Source organism: Gobio gobio (genome assembly GCF_949357685.1).
Source record: "Gobio gobio genome assembly, chromosome: 1".
Lineage (NCBI taxonomy): Eukaryota > Metazoa > Chordata > Actinopteri > Cypriniformes > Gobionidae > Gobio > Gobio gobio.
The window spans coordinates 60,784,886-60,799,729 of NC_137097.1; the positions used below are offsets into that span (position 1 = coordinate 60,784,886).

Here is a 14,844-nt window from a genome sequence, read left to right on the forward strand (position 1 = left end):
TTTTTGTATTTGTTAAATGCGTTTTGCAGGTTCAAAACAATTTAATCTCTTTTGGCAGCATTTGTCACATGCTGTTGATTACCTTGAAATAATTTTGACTCATCCCTCAGTTATTAACGCACTTTACAATAAGGTTGGTTAATGCATTAGTAAACATAAACTGACCATGAACAGCTCCTCTGTTCAGCATTAGTTAATCTTTGTTAACGTTAGTTAATAAAAATACAGCTGTTCATGTTAGATCATAGAGCATTAACTAATGTTAACATGATTTTAGTAATGCATTAGTAAATGTTGAAATTAACCTTAACAAAGATAAATAAATGCTTTATAAGTGCAGTTCATTATTAGTTCATGTTAACTAATGTAGTTAACTAATGAACCTTATTGTTACCAAAAATATATTATTTAAAAACACTTCCAGTAGAAGTCTGAAGGTACGTTCACACCGAGAACGATAACTATAAAGATAACTATAACTATATTAGCGTCCACACCAATGGATGATATTGTTCTGTTTATTATAAGCACGTGCTTCAGTTATGTCATCTGCCGCTTAAAAGGCTTGTGCTCTTTAAAGCAGGATGGATCCTGATTGGCTATCAATGTTTTTATCGTTCATCAGCTAGAAAACAAAACGCTCTGAAAGTGATTCCAACGATACTGTTTCCCTGTGCTGTTATCGTTATAGTTGTGATGTGGTCTCTGCTATTCTTTTATATTTAGAACGATTTTCAAAACTATATCTTTATCATTATAATCCTTGGAGTGAATGGGCCTTTGCTTTGAAGGGTTTTAAGCAGAAATGTACTTTTGTTAAAGTGATTATTATAACATGCTAGTTGTCCATTATCACTATGTGATATTTGTGCTCAACTTTCATTTTAAGGAAATATCTCTGTTTTGTTTTCCCCAGAACATGCTGATATTCTCCTCCATAAGGCATTTTTAGTGGGCGTCTACGGTCAGATTGACACCAGCTCCATGATAGCAGAATCCATGAAGGTCTTGCGCATGGAGGCAACGACATAGACGTCCATTTTAAACATGTTAGTACCCAGAGTTTTGCTTTGAGTCGGATGTGTCATACGCTGTTGATCCTGTTCAGATACAGCATTCCACGTTCAAATTTCTTGAAATATTTCAAAGAATGAAAAGCGTTTTATGTTTCCAGTTATATCTGTGTCTGCTTGGAGTAAAGCCTGTCATAATTCATTTTGTCTTCTGCTTGGAATAATAAAACAACGAGTTGTAGAAATGCTCCTAAAATTGTTTTTAGTTTTGATTTACTTCGTTTCCCTCGTTCTCTCTCTCTCTAACTCTCCAACTAACACTTCAAGATTGGTATTGTTTGTAAAATAACTCTTTCCATAGCAGAATAGGGGAAGGCTGTGATCTTTTTCTTTTGCATGATTGCAAATGAGCGAGTCTGTGCTTTTTGGCCCCCCCTTCCTTCACATTGTATCCCTATCAGATCTCAGCTATGATGGAAAGTCTATTTGCCATGAAAGTGCAAGTTGTTCTTGTCCAGTGTCACTGATTTCATCTGTATGGAGACGAGAAGAGAGAACAGAGCGCCGGCATGCCGGTGAGAGCCGATCTCAGCCGCGGCTAAATTAACCGTGGCGGTAATTGTTCAATCACACAGACCAAAGATCCCTGTCTGAAGAGTGCATGAGGGCAGGCTGTTCAGAGCCGGGCTGAGAGTGAGTGTGCGGGTGTCTGGTTACACTGGGGTCCGAGGAAGCGGGTTATCTGTGTTTTGTAGAGGGCGATCGGTGGACATGCCCGCACTGGCGGCTGGAGGACTGACAGGCTCTCAGCGAGCGCGGCAAAGTCCGCCTGATGAAAGGTGCTTCTTCCTGTGTTCAGTTTCATGCTCTCTGCTCTGCTTTTAACATGTCATTTAAGTGGAATTTGTGAATCTTCATCTCTTCTGGCACTTTCCACAAATTGGGTACAGGAAGGTGCCCCCCTCCACTACCCCCTTAAGAACAGTGTACATTTACAGCTAAATTATTGACGCGTGCGTTAAGCATGTACAGGATGATTATTAACAGAAATAAACCAAAATGTTACAGGGTTTCTGATAGTCTTTAAAAGGTCTTACAGCATCTTAATTCACCCTTAGACAAGTTAAGGCCTTAAAAAGTCTTAAATTAGAGCAGAAGGTCTTGAGTTCATAAAGTCATGGCGTTAAAGAAATCTTCTATATTTGTGTCCTGCTTTCCAAAACAAATATCTAAACATCTTGAAATCAACATACATTTACTAGAGATTCCAATGTAAAATGAAGTCTTGAAAATGTTAACAAAAGTTAAATTAAGTGAATTTATGCTTGAAAATGTGTTCTTCTTTTAATCGTAAACTCGTACATTTCTCAGGCTTTATATTTTATGTCATTTTGCATCTCAAGTGAATGTATCTTGATTTAAGAATCTTTAGATATTTGTACTGGGAAAAAAGACAAAAAATACTGAGGAAGAACATCACTTTTTTTGCAGTGCGTCAGAAGTTACAGTAAAAGTTATTTCTATATTCTAGAAACCAAGCAATTCAAGCTACTTTTGTCAAATGTATTAAAAAGTCTGTTGGAAATCTGTTGGAAGTCGTATTTTCGAACTCTGAAGTGTTGCTAATAAAACTCATTGTGTTTCTCCAAAGACATTTACATTTAGAAAACATTGATGTATTGCTTTCCCTTCGATTTATTCCTTAAATTTCATTTTCTTGGTCTTAAAAATGCCTTTTAAAAATTCTTAAATTTACCTTCATTAAAACCTGCAGAAACCTTGCTGTTAAAACACAAGTGAAAATTAGTAAAGTAGAGAAAATGCATAAAATCCTAAATGAGTACATTTATGCATCTTGATAATTTAATAATGACAGACAAATGAAAATTAATGACAGATTATTATAGATATGTCTTGTACAATAGAAAAATATTATTACAATTTAAAATAACTATTTATATATACTCTTTATTCGCTGCATCATTATTCTAGTCTTTACTTTCAGCATCATAACTCCAGTCTTCAGTGTCACACAGTCCTTCAAAAATGATGCTAATATGATTTCTCATCAATGTTGAAAACAGTTTTGTGAAACCTTTTGTGATCATTTGTTTAGGATAATTTGATGAATAGAAACTTCACAAGAACCACATTTATTTAAAATGGAAATCTTTTGTAACATCAATGTCTTGACTCTCACTTTTGATCTTTTGATCAGATCAATGCATATTTCATGAATAAATTAATTTAATTTAAATAAAAAAAAAAAAATCTTACTGACCTTAATCTTTTGAATGGTACTTTATATCTTATTCATGCAATTATTAAATACGAATAACAGTAAGTTTAATAATTATTAAATTAAATTTAAAAAAAAATGCCAGGAATAACATTTCATTGGGCACCATCTGTGTTTTCTGAGGGGGTCGTCTTATCCCAAGGGTCTCACTTTAAATTTGCATGGTAATAACATTTTTGTTGTTTGTTTAAAATGAAAAGTTAAATTAAATATGTCTTCCATTAACGAGTTGACATTTTGATCAACCTCAAAACATTTTTACACTTATAAGCTTAACAATTACAAACCATAATTTGGTCTGAAACCATCTCATTCTACCTGGTAAAAGCTTATATTAGGCATTTTTGTTTAGTTTTTTTTTGCAAATTGCAAACCTTATTGAAAACAAATAGGTTGACAGTCAACATTTTATAAAGGATAAGCACGTCCTTTCAATGACTTAAAATCTACGCTCTATTTTCTTTTTTACCTTAATCATACAAAGTGCCATCCCTTTGATTTGTTGTGCCAAAGAAAATTGCTGCCATTCAGCTTAACCTTCACATTCTGTGATGAATTAGACAAGAAAACACCCTGCTGTCAGTTAATTGTCAGATCATTTGTACAAATTTGTACAAAAAAAAACTTTTGATGGCAGTGATTTGTGCGGTAAGGGTAGATGTCATAATTGTCTTTTCTAGTGTTATGACTACTTAACGCTGATTTCATCGGAGATGCTGTTGTCAATTTCCACCATCATTTGTCTTGTGTTGGATGCGCTTGATCAGTCTTAATTGCACCTGTAAGGTGTCACATAACACGGGTTCCTTTCAAAAGGGCTGTTAGTGGAGTTTCATCAGCTCCGATGCTTTAACTGCCTGTGCTTTTGGTCAGATTCCCAGGCAGGTTCCCATAGGCTGGCTCGCGCTGGGGCGGAACGGAGATGAGTGACAGCATGGGTGGGGTGTGAGTGAAGAGTGAGTGTGATGAGCCACTGACACATCGATAACTACTAACCTTTTCATGAGGCATGCCTTGCTGCTTCGTAAAACAGCTGCATTGCCGTGTGTTGTGTTTTAACTTTTTTTAAGGTCAGGTATAGATGGTTCTCTGTTTCTGTAGCGGATATGTACACTCTTAAAAACTAAGATTCCAAAGGGGTGTTAAACTAGTAAAGTAACGCATGACTCTTAAATTTACAACATAATATCTGGGTTTACTTTTTCAATTAAGTAACCCAAGTTACTTTGTTTTTTCCATGTACTGACTGAAAGCTCTCCTGCCCCCAAACTGTAAAAAATATATATATTTTCATGATTTGTTAACATCATTATTTTCTTTTAACGAATCAACTTATATAATTGTGGTTCAGATAACACAATAGTTTGAGTTTCTGTTGATTAAACCAATCTCCATTGTATTAACTAAAAAAAAATGTATTTCAGTGAACTCAAAAAAGTAACCTGGTTGCCTTCAAATTTTAAGTTAAATCAACAATCATGTTTTTCGGTGCATGTTGAGAGAAATCGAAAAGGGGAGTGAAATGCAAACTCTTTTAATTATTGCAGGTTTGCATTATAGTCTGTTAAATAACACAAATATACTTTATGTATTTAATCTCACTTTATTAACCAATGTTTTTGCTGCTGACCTTTGACAATTCAACCATACTAATAAGCAAAAATGAAAAATCATGTTTGTTCCATTTTTGTTAAATTTTCTAATTGCTGAAGTAAAAGTGTTGAACCTGCTTCTCCGACTATTATTCTGCAATCCAGAATGGCAGCACCGCTGAAAGGTTTGTTTGAGCTGCGCCCTCTACTGTACACTAGTTTATTTCACTTTTGTTGTGAAAGGGCCTTTAAATTTTTTTAAAATAAAAAACAACACAAGGAAGCTCAGCCAGGGTGAGAAAAAAGAAACTTAATGCATTACCTTCCATAAAAATCAACTACGTAACGCAATCACCCTTTGACTGACAGGTGATCTGACCAATCATAACGCATAATCCGCCATTTTGTCTGACAAACTAATCAGACTGGAGACTTAGTAAAGGAACGTCGGTGGACTTGAACTTGAAAAATAGTGTGTATTAACAACATACCTTCTGATGTTCATTAATGTATATTTCGTGCCGTAATTAGTAGGAAGAGATGATCGGTTCATGTGCCGCTTGGACTGAGGTGCTACAGCGATCTGTCATGACACATTCAAGAGCCACAAAACTATTTATTGTTTGAATTTCTTTTTTTTTTTTTTAAAGACCAATTTTGAAAGCCGAGACTTTGATTGATTCATACCAAAAGTAACCTGCTCTGTCTTGCCAGGGCTTGTCAGCGGGTCTTTGCTAAGTGTTTAGGGAGTAACACAATTTTGTAATACATTACTTTTAAAAGTATCTTTCCCCAACACTGTTCATGAAAGCATAGCTGCAAATAAGGAACCATTACTTTGTGTAGAGTGTATAGAGCACGGGGCTAGCAATGCCAAAGACATGAGTTTGATTCCCAGGGAACACACTGTGAACAATAAGAAGAAAATTGGTGTTTTCACGCAGAAATTGTTTGTAAATTTAAAAAATAATGACAACAACAAAAAAAGCACGTAACAGATTGAATTAAATGTGAAATTTCGAAGTAGAAAGACTGAAATACCATTTTCTTATAAAACATAATCCATAAATCTTGACGTTTGTTTGTTTTTTGTGTGTGAAGATTGGGTACATTTTTAGCAGCAGTGAAAAAGGGTGAAATAATCTGTTCAGAAAGTTCCAAAAATTAATATTCATTATTCTACACTACAGCATTCTGGAATATTTGGAGACATGAAGCTTGAGTTCAAACCAACTAATAATAATAATAAAATATATTTTTAAGCAATTTTAGGGTTTTCTATAAACATGTTATGGCCAATATTTTTATTTATTTAATTAACGTTTTGATCAATATTGAATTTATATGGTCCAATGTTGTATATTTAAGATTTATTTTGATTATCTTTCATACAACACTCAATGTTATACTGTCCATTGTGATGCCTGACATGTAGCATGTATACCTTTTTTGAATATTGTATTTATTTATTTTAATATCAGTACCATTTATTGGTTATTGGCCATAATTTGAATGCATGAGACAGTTTTGATATTCCCAGACCCTGACCATTTTTGTCCATATTTGGCTAATAGATGCTGCTGTCACCAATTGCAATTGTTCATTCAATACATTGTCGCAAAGGACGAAGATATAGCCTCAAATCCTTGCCATTAAACATGTTGATGTGTTGCTCTCCAACAGTTTGACAATGTAAGTTGTATAATGTTGACCAGTATTCTCTTGTACCCAAATCTGATGAAGATCAATTGAAGTATTCTGCATAATAATAAGAAAACCTACAGATACAATAGCAGTTTATGTCCCTTCTGTGCTTTGGCCTTTGAATATGAAACTTGAAAATGTGTGTATTGTATTGCATTTGACCACAAAAGTTGCATGATGCTAAGCATTTTCTTAAGAACTAACTTTACTTTTCTTACCCTAATGGTCCCAGCTACTGGGCCGTTTACACATTAAACTGAAAACTGTGTTTTGGCTGTTCATTTACACAACAATGGTGTTTTTGGGGGCCTGAAAATGCAAACTTTTAGCATTATCGTCTCCGTGTAAACAAAAAATGTGAATTTGTGAAAACCGTGAACAGTATCACTATTACTTTTATAGGCATTGCCAACTGCTGGCCTGACATGAATAATACTGTGTTTTTAGTTGTTTTTGTGGATTCGTATATGAATGGGGATCATTTTGACAATGTCGTTTTGGGGCAACTGTAACAAATTCCCAAACTTTTATTGATCTATTTAATCCCATGATTAATTACCCTTGTAATTTTTGCAAGGGTAGCAAAATCTCCACAAGTACCAGCAGGTGACCACTAATAAATGTAAAGAGCCACAGTGTAGCAGAGGGGAGTGAAGCACTGCTTATGTCTCACCTTTGGGAGGGACAGAGATGTGCCACTACCTGCCTGTGCACACCTGTCGGCTCTGTGTTCCTCAACAGCTCCTTCGCTTAGATCATCTCCTCTTCCTCCACGCATGAGTTGTGCCTGGCTAGCGTGGAAAAAATGTGGACCGGCTCTCGCCTCCCTTTTCCCTTGCGCTTTGAAGTGTAAAGTGTGATTGCTTTTGGATCGCGGCCGCTTTCCTTGAAGGTTTTGACATGAAAAGCAGCCTGGGCTCTCAGGTTTATCCCATTGCCAGTGATCCAGGACTAAAGCAATCAGCTCACTGCCTGGGAGATACAATTACCTAAGAAATACTAGAGATGACCAAAATATTATTTTATCACTTTTGTTGAGAATCACATGGTGATTTTTGTTGGAATAGGAGAGATTTCATTTTTCTGGTAGACATTGGCTCGATGATGATCGAGACATGATAACCGGACCATATGACCATAATTCATGACTAAAGTAGCCATTGACCATAAGCATGTCTAGTATCTGTAAAGTATGTTTAATGAAAATAAATGGAGGGAACGACAACCTGTTGTAGTGACTCAAATAATGGATTCATTTCCGCTTTGGATTTGTAGGAGTACAACAGCAGTTTTTGTTTCTGTCGAGGCATTTTCCCATGACTCAGGGACAGTCATCCATCATGTTTAGTGTTTCAGGTGGTGTGTATTCTTAAGTGTCACTCCAATGAGTATTAATGTTATTATGCATTGTTCCAAGAGCCTGTGCTGGCATATCCTCAGGAGAATTTGATCGCTTCAAAGCCCATGAGGCTGTGGATTGACAGAAAGAAGATTGTTATGCTCACCAAGACTGCATTTATTTGATTCAAAAATACAGTCATGTTGTGAATTGTTACAATTTAAAATAACTGTTTTGAATATATTTTAAAATATAATTAATTCCTGATGTCGAAGCTGAATATTACTCCAGTCTTCAATGTCACATGATCCTTCAGAAATTATTATAATATGCTGATTTGCTGCTAATTTTTATCATTGCTGTATGTGTATATGTACACATGCACACACTGCCCAGCTAAAAAAAAAAATCGTTGTTTGGATTTTAAATAGGTAATTGCTTAAGAGTCTATGATTGGATCATTAATGCATTGCTTATTATGTTTCTAGCATGTTACACTACATTGCCAAATATTCTGGGACGCCTGCCTTTACATGCACATGAACTTTAATGACATCCCATTCTTAATCTGTAGGGTTTAATATGGAGTTGGCCCACCCTTTGCAGCTATAACAGCTTTCACAATTCTGGGAAGGCTTTCCATAAGGTTTAGGAGTGTGTTTATGGGAATTCTTCTAGAAGTGCATTTGTGAAGTCAGGCACTGATGTTGGACGAGAAGGCCTGGTTCTAATTCTGCTCTGCTCTAATTCATCCCAAAGGTCTTCTATTGGGTTGAGGTCAGGACTCTGTGCAGGCCTTTCAAGTTCCTCCACACCAAACTCGCTCATCCATGTCTTTATGGACTATGCTTTGTGCTCTGGTGCGCAGTCATGTTATCCCACAAAATTGGGAGCATGAAATTGTCCAAAATGTCTTGGTATACTGAAGCATTAAGAGTTCCTTTCACTGGAACTAAGGGGCCAAGCCCAGCCCCTGAAAAACAACCCCCACACCACAATCCCCCCTCCACCAAACTTTATACTTGGCACAATGCAATCAGGCGTGCAGTCAGGCGAGTACCGCTCTCCTGGTAACCGCCAAACCCAAATTCGCCCATCGGATTGCCAGACAGTCACTCCAGAGAACACGTCTCCACTGCTCTAGAGTCCAGTGGCGGCGTGCTTTACACCACTGCATCTGACGCTTAGCATTGCACTTGGGGATGTAAGGCTTGGATGCAGCTGCACGGCCATTGAAACCATTCATTGAAACCCCGGAAATGGAGAGGACGCTGGCGCAGTTGGCTGCCGCTTCTCCGCCGTGTGTTTTATCAGTTCACTCTCTGTTAACTGGTCAGGTTCCTTCGGCCCTTAAGTTAGCTGCCATCACACCAGTCCCTAAAAAGAATGGTTGTGATGTGGATGATTTGTCTAACTATAGGCCTATTTCCCATCTACCTTTTTTAGCTAAGGTCTTGGAACGAGTTGTAGCTGGCCAGCTACAGCAATACCTGTCCATCAACAATCTCCTAGAACCATTTCAGTCCGGATTTAGATCAGGCCATAGTACTGAGACTGCTCTCGTCCGGGTCACAAATTATCTTCTTATTTCTGCTGATATGGGTGCCTGTAGTATCTTAGTATTGTTAGACATCACTGCTGCATTTGATACAATATATCATGCTGTCCTTCTTGAAAGATTGTCTGTATGGCTAGGAATCTCTGGTACTGTATTAGAATGGTTTACATCTTATCTCTCAAATCGATTGCAGTTTGTGTCTTTGGGGGAAAACAAATCTTTACCAACATTAGTTCAGCAGGGTGTCCCACAAGGGTCTGTGCTTGGTCCCATCTTATTTAGCATCTATATGTTGCCTCTGGGTAACATAATTCGTAAGTTTGGGTTAGGATTTCATTTTTATGCTGACGACACGCAGATCTACATCAGCATGCACCCTAACCCAAACCTTGCGGTCAAAGCCCTTAGCAACTGCTTGGAGGAGATAAAATCCTGGATGCATGAGAATTTTCTTAAGCTCAACCAGGCTAAGACAGAACTTCTCTTCGTCAATACATCAACATCTCTCCTTAAACTCAATATTCCAGAACTGATTACTGTCAATGACTTTGTTACCCCGTCTTTTCAAGTGCGCAATCTTGGAGTTATTTTTGACACTGAACTTATGTTCGACGCTCATATTAAAAATGTCTCAAAAACTGCATTTTACCATCTTAGAAATATCGCTAGATTACGACCATTTCTATCGCGACCAGATGCAGAAAGGCTTATTCACGCCTTCATTACATCAAGGCTTGATTACTGCAATGCGCTCTACTCAGGTCTTCCAAATCAGTCCATCAAAAAATTACAATATATACAAAATTCAGCCGCCCGGTTATTGACACACACAAATACTCGTCAACATATTTCTCCGGTACTCTTTGATATGCATTGGCTGCCGATACAAGCGCGTATCGAATTCAAAACCTTGGTTTTAACATATAAAGCCATTCATAGATCGGCCCCTGCTTATCTCTGCAGTTTGGTCACCGTTCATACTCCTGCACGCTCTTTGCGCTCTTCCAGGTCATGCATCCTCCAGCAGCCCCGACATAATCTAAATTCCAAGGGTGGTCGAGCATTCTCGGTCTCAGCACCACGTCTTTGGAATGCTCTACCACCGGAAATTAGAGACTTTTCAACATTAGAGGGTTTTAAGAAGTCTTTAAAGACACACCTTTTTAGAGCTGCTTATTGTAACTAAATGTGACTATTTTATTGTATTTTATTGTTATTATTCTTTATTGTATGAGGTTGTAGCGCTTTGAGTTTTAAGAAAAGTCTGTAGCTATTGACTGCAGAAAGTTGGCGACTTCTGCGCACTGTGCGCCTCTGCTCACCCCACTATGTGATTTTTAGTTGCTCCCACTTTGTTACAATACTTCCAACAGTTGACCGTGGAGTTTTTAGTAGTGAGGAAATTTCACAAATGTACTTCTTGTACAGGTGGCAACCTCATGGTACCACGCTTGAATTCACTGAGCTCCTGAGACCGATCCATTTTTTCACAAATGTTTGTAGAAGCGTCTGCATGCCGAGGTGCTTGATTTTATATGCCTGTGGTCATGGAAATGATTGAAACGCCTGAATTCAATGATTTGGAGGGGTGTCCCAGTACTTTTGACAATATAGTGTACACGTTTGGCAACAGCTCTTCTAACCCTATTGATGGAGTGTGTAGCTTTTAATTTCTTAAACAAGCATGTAGGAAGACACATCATGGCCATATTCCAGGATGACAACGTCAAGATTCATCAGGCTCAAGTTGTGATTGAATGGTTGGGAGGGAGCATGAAAAATCATTTTCACACATTGCAGACCTTAAATACATCAAAAGTCTTTGGGATGTGCTGGAGTAGACTTTACAGGGTGCTTGACTCTGGCATTATCAATACAAGATCTTGACCAAAAAATACCTCTTGATAGAAATAACATCACAACATGTCCATCAAGAGATGCATCAGTTTTTGGTCAAGATGTCACACTCCATCAATTAGGGTCAGAATAATTGTTAACATGCTAGAAACATAATAATAACTGCAATAATGATCCAATAGACTCTTAAGCATTTGCCTATTTAAATCCAAACAGCCACTTGTAAGGACATTTGTTGTTTACTTTTTTTTTTTAAATGAACAAATTTGCCACATGGTGCCCAATGTAAAGTCTATAGGTCCTGAAGCAAAACTATTTCAGAAATGTCTATATCCATTTTTGAGATGGGATGCGGATAGAAGAATATGGCTTTAGTTTTATGGGGGTTTTTTTTAAGCGAGTTACCTTTCTCTTTGAGATTGAGAAGTTCCATCCTGCCTTCAACAGCCACATATTAATGCGAGAATCATTTCCAGTTGCTGTAGAAGCAATTAACTCTTCTAAATTATAATCCAGCATCGGAAATATATCAATCAAGCGAATTTATGCCACATTAAGGAAAATTTTAAATGGGAAGCATCGTCTTGAATTAAGCCTATCAAATAGTTTTCTCTGTTTATTGTTTGATGATGTTGGACGACCCATTCAGGCAGTCGATTTCCTATCTAATATTTCAGTGATTTGCTTTAATTAGGATTCCGTATTAAAACAACTGACTTTAGTGACTTCACCCTCAATGGAATTTCCACGCTCTTGTCTTGATTTAAAGAAAACTCAATCTCCTCATATGTCTTCAGTAAAACCCAGAAGCACTTTGTGCCATTGTTGATGCTGTGAGTTGTTGTTAAGCCCCTGTGTATTCAAATGACGGCACACGGTCTCCGACAAGTGTGAGTCTAAAAGATCAATACAGGCCCGCAAGATCAAGATTCAAGAGTTTTATTTGTCACATACACAGTTATATACACAATATACAACTGGCAGTGAAATGTAAACAGGTCCGCTCCATGGACAGTGCAAATAACAGTTACAAGAAATTAAATAGAAATAGAATAAAATTAGAATAAAAAGTGTTAACATAAGTAGAATTATAAATAAATCAAGTTAAGATAAAAATAGGAAATAAGATAAAAATAAAAATATAAAAAATCTACAGTTGATCTACGACAACTGTTGCCCTATGCCTCCTTCAATTCATTTGAAATGGCTCTGAAATCTCTTTGCCTCCTTTTTTTGGTTTCACACACAATTTTATTTAGGCCTAGTGGTTACAAATCTGGGCTGGCAACTTGAAAGTTGTAGGTTCAAAGCCTACAAAGAGTGATTTATAAGCTTTCACCATTGCACCGCTTAGGAATGTAACCCCGCGCTTCAGATAAAAGTGGCGTTTCTATATCTCCAGATGTATTTGAACCCTGTCAGATTGTTGGGGGAAAAGGATATACAAGCATTCTCTAATAATTACCTTTCTGAAGGAATGAGAAAAGCAGGTCGGTAGATCCCTCGATGTTTTGACAGCTGCGCAAAGAGTTTTTGTCCTTCAGTGCTGTTGTGGCCTTAAAGTCAGTGACTCACTCAACCAAGATCGGCCCAGCTGTGTGCCGTGGATGTCTGGATCTGATCAAAGTTAGCGCAGGATTAGCGGTTAGCGCTGATGCTGGTGACAGCTCTCGAATCTCTCCGCAGTTTGATCTGATTAGCGGATAGAGGGTGGATAAAGATGATTGTGAGGTGAAATGTTCCTGGGAATTAATTCACACACCTGTGTTTTGTTCTCGGAGAGATCATGACAACTCTTCGCACATCCATCAACAACAGGGATGCAGATGTTCGGAGGGTGATGCTGTCTGCTTTCAGTATAAATGTCTGAAACAGGAAGAATTTCTGTTATTCTAAGTTATCAGTCATCTACTAGCCTCTTTTTAATCGTTATTGTGTTGGGAGTTGTTTCTGTGCGAGTTTGTTTACTTTTATAGGACACTGTAGAATATTACAATAAAGTATTGATTATTATGGAGATCTGGTCGGCCTGGAGTTTTTAAGATTCAAAAAAGCAGTAGGAAACTATATTATGAAGTCCGTTTGACCATATTTGAGTCTTCTGAAGTCATATGATTGGATTGCTATACCTGAACAGATCACATTTTTAGTTGTTATGCACTGATGATTTTTATTTGTAAACTGTTAAAGGAACACGCCGACTTTTTGGGACTTTGTCTTATTCACCGTTTCCCCCAGAGTCAGATAAGTCCATATACATACCATTCCCATCTCTGTGCGTGCCATAACTCTGTTCAGCTCCAGCTAGCCTACTGCTCAATAAGTGACAAAATAACGCCAACATTTTCCTATTTACATATTTACTGCGTAATATCACTGCGCTGCTGTACCCATAGTACGGCAAATGGCAGCAAAGTTCCTTGATCATTTTTTATTTTGTCACTTATTGAGCAGTAGGCTAGCTGGAGCCATTTACCTCTAGTCTTTGTGCTAAGCTAAGCTAGCGGTGGGTGCGTCAGACAGAGTTATGGCACGCACGGAGATAAGAATGGTATGTATGGACTTATCTGACTCTGGGGGATACGGTGAATAAGCGAAAGTCCCAAAAAGTCAGCGTGTTCCTTTACCTAATGCAACCAGATCATTAACTATGTTTCCATCATCCAGTTTTTATGCACATTTTGAAGTATCGCATCAGAAATGAATGATGGAAATGGCACATTTCGGGGGGGGGGAATCCCATAATGTGCAACAAAGTTTTTACGCTCGCTTGAGGTGGTTTTTGACTTGTGAATAATGGTAGATGGAAATGCATTTGCTGAATAAATTCTAACGTAGCAAACATTAAACCATCGTGATTACTCAGCTGTTTCCGCTGATGGTGATTTATTTACTATTGGTAACTAGGTTATCAATACCACCAATTTTATCAGCTCGAACAACTTCACTTGAAACGCAACTAATTTGCATTTGTGAACTTTGAAAAGATTCGCTTCACGTTTGGATGGAAATCCATTCCATTTGATGAGTTGAACTTGAAGCATAACATAACTTTTGGCCAGATTTTTGCCCCAAATTAACAATCTGAAAGAATCTACTTGCTGTAAATCTGAGTCAGTCTGCAGATTTTGGGCAGGTGTAGTGTATGATGTGCATAGACTTTATTAAGTTCAGACTAGCATAGAGGATATTAAACATGTTTGATATTTTGAGCCGATTTTAGGACGCATATTGTTTTCAGTTGTTGTGTGTCTTCTAGCAATATGGTGCATGTTTCTGCGTGAGCTTGTCATGTTCAGAACGACTTGACAGTCTGGAAGTCCTGTCTTTTATTGCATGATGCCCAGTTTATTCTGTAACCATTTACAAAGTTGCCAATTAGTGTTTTAATATTCTATTGAGACTTTAGAAAGTTGTGTAGTGTATTCCAGTCTTAAAGAATCATTCATAATTACTTTTGTGAATTGGATCCCCAATTAATT

General features: G+C 37.4%; 1 protein-coding gene across 4 annotated transcripts in view; it reads left to right on the top strand.

Annotated features, from left to right (window-relative positions):
* The window catches only part of ints1 (integrator complex subunit 1), a 43,203-nt gene extending 39,936 nt beyond the window's left edge, over nucleotides 1-3,267 (top strand). For all 4 annotated transcript variants that reach the window (XM_079831304.1, XM_079831306.1, XM_079831305.1 and 1 more), the window contains one exon: nucleotides 917-3,267. In XM_079831304.1, the coding sequence (XP_079687430.1) occupies nucleotides 917-1,032 (116 nt within the window). In that variant the 3' untranslated portion in view covers nucleotides 1,033-3,267. The remainder of the gene's footprint in view (nucleotides 1-916) is intronic.
* Nucleotides 3,268-14,844: the final 11,577 nt, after the last annotated feature.